This window comes from Opisthorchis viverrini, assembly GCF_000715545.1.
Source record: "Opisthorchis viverrini unplaced genomic scaffold opera_v5_254, whole genome shotgun sequence".
Lineage (NCBI taxonomy): Eukaryota > Metazoa > Platyhelminthes > Trematoda > Opisthorchiida > Opisthorchiidae > Opisthorchis > Opisthorchis viverrini.
Window position 1 is genome coordinate 673824 of NW_008751906.1, and position 8043 is coordinate 681866.

General features: G+C 40.6%; 3 protein-coding genes across 3 annotated transcripts in view; 2 read left to right on the forward strand and 1 right to left on the reverse strand.

The window, feature by feature from the left end:
* Window positions 1-1688, forward strand: part of T265_09009 (hypothetical protein) — a gene marked incomplete at both ends in the record, with an annotated part of 29332 nt that extends 27644 nt beyond the window's left edge. The window contains one exon of the mRNA XM_009174969.1: window positions 827-1688. Coding sequence (XP_009173233.1) covers window positions 827-1688 — 862 coding nt within the window. The remainder of the gene's footprint in view (window positions 1-826) is intronic.
* Window positions 1-8043, reverse strand: part of T265_09010 (hypothetical protein) — a gene marked incomplete at both ends in the record, with an annotated part of 55143 nt that overhangs the window by 32453 nt on the left and 14647 nt on the right. The window lies entirely within an intron of this gene.
* Window positions 2565-8043, forward strand: part of T265_14727 (hypothetical protein) — a gene marked incomplete at both ends in the record, with an annotated part of 104103 nt that continues 98624 nt past the window's right edge. Inside the window, one exon of the mRNA XM_009174970.1 lies at window positions 2565-2672. Coding sequence (XP_009173234.1) covers window positions 2565-2672 — 108 coding nt within the window. The remainder of the gene's footprint in view (window positions 2673-8043) is intronic.

Consider the following 8043-nt stretch of genomic DNA (forward strand, 5'->3'; position numbering starts at 1 on the left):
GTTGCATCTGCTTGCTAACAGGTGGGCACACCTCATGAGTGCTTTGGACAAAATTAGCCCGATCTATGCTGTTACACTCGGGCGCACGAGGATGCATCTAAATGTCACATAACAGAGAAGCTAGCTTGTGTTTCTTTGAGTCATTCAATCACTTCGTCACTACACGGTAGTATGGTCTAGAAAGTGTCAGTCGAAAAATGTTCTTGTTAAACCAGTAAATGTTGAGAAGCCGAGAGGCACCGTAGAATTGGCTAATGCTCCTCTAGAAGTATTCGCACTACGCATCTCACAAACCCACAAGATTCTCTCCGGGAGTTGGATGAAAATCCTATTGGCTTCCAGCGTAGACGAAAGTAGGATCATGGCTACACAGCACAGGATATTCCACCGCTCATTCCTCAACGGTCACTTTTGGACCGGACGCTCTTTTGGTGAATGCCGACAATGACTTATGAGATCTCTCCTCTCACTAAATTTATCTCTCACCGGGCAAGATACACATAGATTCCAAAGTGTGGGTATTTCTTATTTTCGGCTTAAAAATCGCGCTGTTAAACCAGCGATGTAATGTCACTAGCTGGCAACCGGAATCTCGGGGAATCACAGACCAGATAATTTAAATCCTATGCTTCGGTCCAGCTAGCTTGTGTTTCTATGAGTCATTCAATCACTCCGTCACTGCACGGCAGTACGGCTTAGAAAGTGTCAGTCGAAATATTTTCTTGTGAAACTAGTAGATGTTGAGAAGACGATGGTCACCGCGGGCCACTTTGTCAGCTTGCACGTAAAACACCCGTATCTTTACTCACATATTCTACTGACTTAGTGTGGACTACAATATCTGCGAGTTTCTGACGAACCCAGCCTACCGAATTTCTATCGGAGAGCTAGAAGAATTTACTGCTAATGGAGATTCTTGGAACCAATATGTGGAATGGGTGAATTTTTACTTTCTTGCTAACCAGATTACCGACCACCAGCGGCAAATTTACATACTTCTTGCGATTTGTATCTGGGCAACATGCAGTTTGATTCGCTTCGAATTTTCCAAATATGAATATTTTGACGACCTTGTGTCTGTCATTTCCGAGCACTACAATCCTAAAACTTATGTTATCGTCCGGCGATTCAACTTCAATACACGAGTGCAAAAGGAAGGAAAATCCATTGCGGATTTTGTATCGGAATTACAGCTCCTTACAGAGCACTGTTCCTATGCAAATATTCGAGATGATATACTAAGAGATCGCTTAGTACTTGGTATGAGAAACGGTTGCAGACAACAGTGTTCACTTGTTGATAGTAAGTCAAATTTGGAACCGGCTTACATTACTGCGGTGGCATTGAAAGCAGCAGAAAATAACTCAACCTTGTTACAATCTGTGCAGTCTACCGTGACGTCAGAGTTGATGGATTCATCGTCTCAGGCGAATCGATTACAGCAATCGCCGAACAGAACACAGTTTGCGTGTAATCGTTTTGGAGGCCGTCACACTCATCCGAAGGATTGCCGACGCACAGAAACTACTTGCAATCGCCGTGAAAAAAGTGGCCACCTCACGAAAGTGTGCCGCTCAGCACCGGCGTTTGAAACTAACCCTGCTATTACGAATCAAGTTACAAGGTCAGAAACCACGGAATACATCTTTGATGCAGCTGCTTCCATCAACCGCGTTCAACCGCCGTAGCAAGTAAAACAGTGCAGTAGTGGTTTTTGAGCGGGATACGGGCAGCGACGTAACACTCTGCAGTGAAAAATTACGGCAAGATAACCTGGTACAGACCGGGAATGGTAAACTTCAGCAAGCACCAGTCCGAATTCGAACCCAAACAGGGGAAGAGGTGAAGTTTCTGGGGACGAAAAATCTGAATGTTTCATTTAAGCGCGTGACCGTGAACGAAACGTATATTGCTGAAGGAAGTGGTCCTAACTTGTTAGGAGGTTCCTGGCTTCAACTACTACCCACACTTACGTTAAACCAAGTCTCGACACTCTTAGAGGTTTAGTCTCCTATCCTCAATTATGAAGAAGTATATTCAGAGCCGAAGACTGGCAAGTTCTCCGGGGAAAAAGCGAATATGTACGTTCCGCCGGGAACACAACTGCGATTCCTGGAGGCTTGGTCACTGCCTGAATTCATGCGTCCAAAGGTTGAAGAAAAACTTAACCGTTTGTAACGGGAAGGAATAATTCAAAGCTCGGAGTTCTCAGAATGAGCACACCAATTTTGCCGACACTGGAACCGGACGGCACATTTAGAATTTGCGGTGATTATAAAACCACGGTCAATACAGAACATTATCCATTACTTAAAATCAAAGACGTCCATGCACAAATATTTTTCAAAAGCAGTTCTAGCTCATGCTTACAAGCAATTAGAGTTAACGGAGGAAGCGAAACCCGTTGCAATCATCAGTACTCATAATTGTCTGTTGACGTTTAATCACCTACATTTTGGAATCCAGCCCGCTCCGTCCACGTTTCAACACACAATGAAGACGTTATCGCGGGGATACCTAAAACGTTCGTCTATCTGGACCACATTCTGATACCCGGCTGTACAATGGAGGAGCATTCAAAGTCGTTGAAAGTGGTACTTGATCGTTTGAAGGAAGGTGGTCTACGAACAAAGAAAAAGAATTGTGACTTCCTGGTGGATCATGTGGACTATGTGGGTTAGGGTTAGGGTGTGCCAGAGACACGCGTGTGTGTGTCCGTCCGTCGTTCTACCATCGATTTGGCGTATGACTTGAGTGGCTGATTGGATGCGTGTCCGATTGATTGGCTAGCCCGAGCGCTGTCGGTTGTCCAGATATGTGACTCAGTTGTTTGCTTACCCGCCACGAAAGCCGGTCATTTTGGCCGCGTGTCCGTCCTTGCGTATTCTCCTGACTTACTGTGAACTACAATAGTTGCGGAATTTGGGTATTTGTAACTTCGGGTTTGAACTTGGCATAGTTAAGCCACTGGTATTATTGAATCGGCTGTCAGAGTGGATCCTGGGGAAATTTCTGTGAACGAAATATTTCATATGATATACCTTTACCGGAGCGACGCGATCATAACATTTCTCTGGTAATTTTTTCATGCAATTTTCAATTATCGTTTGAAGGACAAAGTATGTTGATTTTTAATTTGTTTTGATTTCTGAGGTATGGTTTGAGTGTTTATGTGGAGCCGAGCCCACATTTACCTAGTCGTCTTAAGGCATATATGGACGAGGCAAAAAAACACTAAATGATGTAATAAGAACGTGACTTATCCTTGCAATGCAGTTCGCTTTAACGTTTCTTGCTGCAGTTGCTTTTCCACCGATATAAAGATGGATCGATTGTCACGTTTGAGTATTCTTTGTATCTCTGCTGGGACTTCCTGTTCTTTGTGATTATTTATTTCGCCGTGTTTTATGTTTTACGCCAATTTAAAATTATCCTTTGAAGAAACAAGTATGTTATCAGTTTATTTATAGTTGTTTGAGTTTATGACGCTAATTTAGTCAATGTCTAGACCCGCAAAAGCTCACCCAACCCCGTTATGCCAAAATGGGACCAGCCAAAAGGGCATCCCAAATATGCAGCATAATGAAAGGTTGGAGTGTAGCCTGTTTTGTGGTAGCCAATCATACCTTTGGGACTAAAGAGGATGCTATGTTGTCAATTTGAGGTCAGTTATCGAGGAGTCTCATTCGGGTTTCTGTGCATCACGTAAGACATCGTATCCTAAATAATGAACTACAATAATCTCTTTCTTTGGAGTGCTCCAAAAAATTATCTGTTGTAACAGGGACTCACCGCGAATGACAATCGTTCGTAGAATGTGAAGTAACGTCTGAGAAAAGTAGTTAAATGAAATATCGCGTCTAAGCAATCGCATCAGCTTTGAGAGGAACGGCAAAATTGGCTGCTACATAATATAGATTCGCAATGAGGAAAGTTGAAAGGGGACCGGAAGTGGTAACCAAAGGGTTCGAACTACAGAGCTTGGCGCGAGCATTTTCTTTGAAAGATATAACTCCGCAATCCCTTTAACTCAAACAGATTCACTGGCCTACCGACAGCGATGGGTAAAAAGACAAAACATTTGGACATATCAACAGCATTGGTTATCTCCATCCGACTGCGCTTAGCTATTTAGGAACTATGGTGTGGAAGCTGCTTGAGATGATCCCCGTGTACATTTTTTGTCTGTATGGGTGCGCTGAGTAACATTGGCGATATTAATCCGAATGCAAGAAGATTGATGATGCATACTTAGGTCTAGGTTGACGTCGACAGCTAGCAGGCGAAAGTAACCATCGGTGCTCTATCTTGTATGATCTCACTGCAAAGTGGAGCAAAGGCGTTGCGGATAAATTTGTTATGCGAACAATATTTAGTGCTGTTAATAATCATATAAGCATCATTTATCCCCAATAAATATAAGACGTGTTCAGAGACACGTTTGCAACTGGAGAGAAATTTTGGAGTGAAGTCTCTGACAATGATATGAAACAATAGAATGTTAGGTTATAATTTTCAAAATGCCCACCAGAACATTCTGATATTGTATTAAGTGTAAAACCTTGACAAAGATACATATAAAATCATGCGTATTTGGGTTGAGCCAGGAAAATAAAATAATTTATCCAGCCGCTTCTGGTGGGATACAGAATTCCCTGACTTGAGACAAGGTAGATAAAAGTGCATGTTAACTTCGGTGTAGACAAAATCTAGGATGAATAGACTGCTGCCTATTTTGGGACAATGCAGTAGCAATAATTGCGGAATAATGCATCTACCATTTTTTTGAACCAGCTAGTCAGCTTTCACTTACATCTGGCACTCATCAGCATGAGCCGAATGTACGAAGCGTTTAGGAATTCAACGATCAGTGTTTGTTATGGTGCGTTATGATTAAGCTCTAGTTTGTCTCTGTGTGTCGAACCTAACTTGTGACCCTGGTGCTAAACTGTGCACCCTAGGAACAGGTTGGTGATTTTCGGTAGGCAGCGCTTTATGATTTCCCCTAAGTGTTGCGACCTCCAGCGGTTACAAATGAGCAATTGCAGCTCAAAACAGGCTACTTCGCCACTCATCTGCCAATGGTTACTTGTTAACCGGATCCACTTTTGACGATTTCCTACGAAGACGACTTCCTCCAAGGGCCGAAAGAGAGGTTAAATTTTTACCGAACCACATGTAGGTGGATTGCAAAGTGAAGGTGCTTTTCATTTTTTTCATTCAGATTTCCTTCTCTTAAGTCATTCTAAAGGTCATCTAAATTGTAAGCTTAAAACCTAATAGGTAATCCTCATAGTGTTCAGTGAACTCTGGTAATGTTACAAATAATGAATTTCCCCCAATTGGTTTACTTGTTCTAAACATTATTTGAAAACCAAATTTAACCACAAAATAAAATTACCCCTTATAGCGCCAGGTATGTTACATGTTTCGCTGAGGGTATTCTTGGTTTTAGAAAGATATTTCAGGTATTTACCTAGGCACGTACAATATATGCTCAAATCGGTCCAACAAACAAATCACTACAAAGGAAATCTTAACGTCAGATTTGGTAACGATTATTGTTCCTACATCCTATGTGGCTATTGAGCATCAATTGAATGCAATGCAGTTGATTTGGGCCCACCTTTTAATAACATATTCGTTATATTGTTTGGTTGACATACCGTGCCTCAAAAATTAACGACAAGTAATTGTTTAATGGAGTAAGCAAAACGGCTGAGGTCATGTAGACGTTTGGGAAAACTGTCTAACGCGGTGTCACAGTCAAGCAATGGTATCATGTCTGAGACGTGCGGCGTTATTAATTGCTCTTTACCGAACGGATTCGTCCACAACAAATAGCAGATCAATGAGGCAGTTCAAATAAAAACCAACAGGCATGGCATTAAATTTGGACCCATTCAAACTTAATTGAGTAATTTTAAAAAGAGCTTCCCCTTGAAGATCTCGCATAGAAATGCCTAAAAATTTTAGTTTGAATAAAATTGTGTTGCAATCTTTTTGTAAACACGTTCGCTTGAAAATTTAAAAACAGACTATACTCGTTAGAAAATGTAAATACTTTGAAAACAATTGTTTTGTAGTGGTGCAGATTATTGTGGACGTCACCTCTTCGGAAACGCCCGCAAAGATACAGTAGAACGCCTTAAGAATATCACTATCTGGAGCCTTATTCACCTACCATACTTGAATTGGTTTTTCAAAATGTCTTTCGATATTTTGGGTGCTGTTATCCGAAACATATCCGTTCATTGACTTGCAGTTATTCTTATGCCGTATGTTACCATGCATCATTTTCCTTGTGTACATTTCTGCTAAACTTAGAAGGCACCGAGTCTGGGATGACTTCTTGCATAAGAGCACTTACGTTTCGGTTTCATACTGCCTCGTGATGTCTTATACTGTTATTGATTTACTGGCTTCTTCGAACTGAAAAGCAGACAGGTATAAAGTCCCATATGCAATTCTACAGGAGTGTTGGATCAGAATTGCCAACAACAGATTTAGAACTGCGCAAGCATGGGTTACACTTTGCTAAATTTACAGCAGAACACTGTTGTATTAGTCTGACTGCAAATTATTTAACCTAATTAAAGAAATATAAATTTTATGCGTATTATGAGTGACTCAATAGACAAACGTTCACATATATTTTTGCATCTATATTGTTGCGCTCTATCCGGATATATTGAGACTTATGCCAGGAAAATCCATTGAAAATAATTTTAAAAAATGAAGTTACTTGATGTCATGGAAACAGATATGCAATAAACATACAATGCACTGCTCTTAATGAGCTCAGGTTATAAAGCGTCTATGTATTTCAAAATCGGTGGTTGCCGTAAAGCATTGGAGTTTGGCCTTTGTTTTTCTGTTTTGAATTCGACTGGTGACTCTAGCGCTGGCACTAGCCGTAAGCAGCTTTCAAAAATCTATTGCGAAAGGTCTGATAGTAATGCAGAAGAACTTTGGCTGGCGGAATTGAAGAGCCCCGGATTTTTTGCAAAATGTGGCTGACTTATCGGTTGTAATTTTTGCATATTTATATGAAATACGAAAACAATGTTTGCGGTTATTGCATTCAAACAAAATTTAGACTTTGACTAAAATATAATTTCAAATAGAGTGAAAAATAAATTGGCACATATTTCCTAAATTACCCCATTTAGTTCCAGGGAAATCTAAATTACCGTGTAATTAAAGTGTAATATGTATCTACTGCTTTGATGTCTGCCAAAAATAATGAAAGTTTATAAACAGCATAATCAAATCCCCTTTCCAAAAAAACTTGCGGAATTTAAGTACATGGATGTTTAGATCCTCTTCTCAGGTTTTGCAAATATATTTTAACTCTCAGAGGGCGCAAACTAATTCTGTAACTACAGTATAACCCACGGTGTACTACGTATACATTTTTAATATATTAGCGCACACCGCCATTCTATATTGGTTGTATAATAGATGTATGGTGCTTTAGAATGTGTCAAAAAACATGGGATTTAGAAATGACGTATGGCGTAAGCAATAATGCCCCGCGAGTGCAGTCTTGGTGTTTGGTAAATTTCAACTATCTGCTGCACACCCACTCATTTTGTTGCCCAGGTATTAGTGGATGCTTGTCTGTTGCACCGCTCAGCGCGCTTATAGGTTTATTTTTTAGATATCAGTAAACACATGATACGATCTCGCTAAACGATTTTGTTGCCGCTATACAGGATAAATAGGATGCACAAAACATATCATGGTAAACTTAGGATTCAAGCTACCTGGCTTATGCAAGATTTATATTAGCTAATATTCGAGCACGCCTCGTTAAAATGTTGCCGTTGCTTTGCAAAGCATTTGTGTTTTACGGCTTGAGCCTAACGTGTATTTTTTGTCCGTTGCCTCATTATCTTGAAGATGTTGGATATGTGCATAACACATTATTGCTATTCAGATTTCCGGGGCAGAAGCACTTGCGTGTGTGTTGGGAATAAGGGACTAACAAAATTCACTCGCTGTGATATCCAAGGGAAACTACAAATTACCCGAAATAAA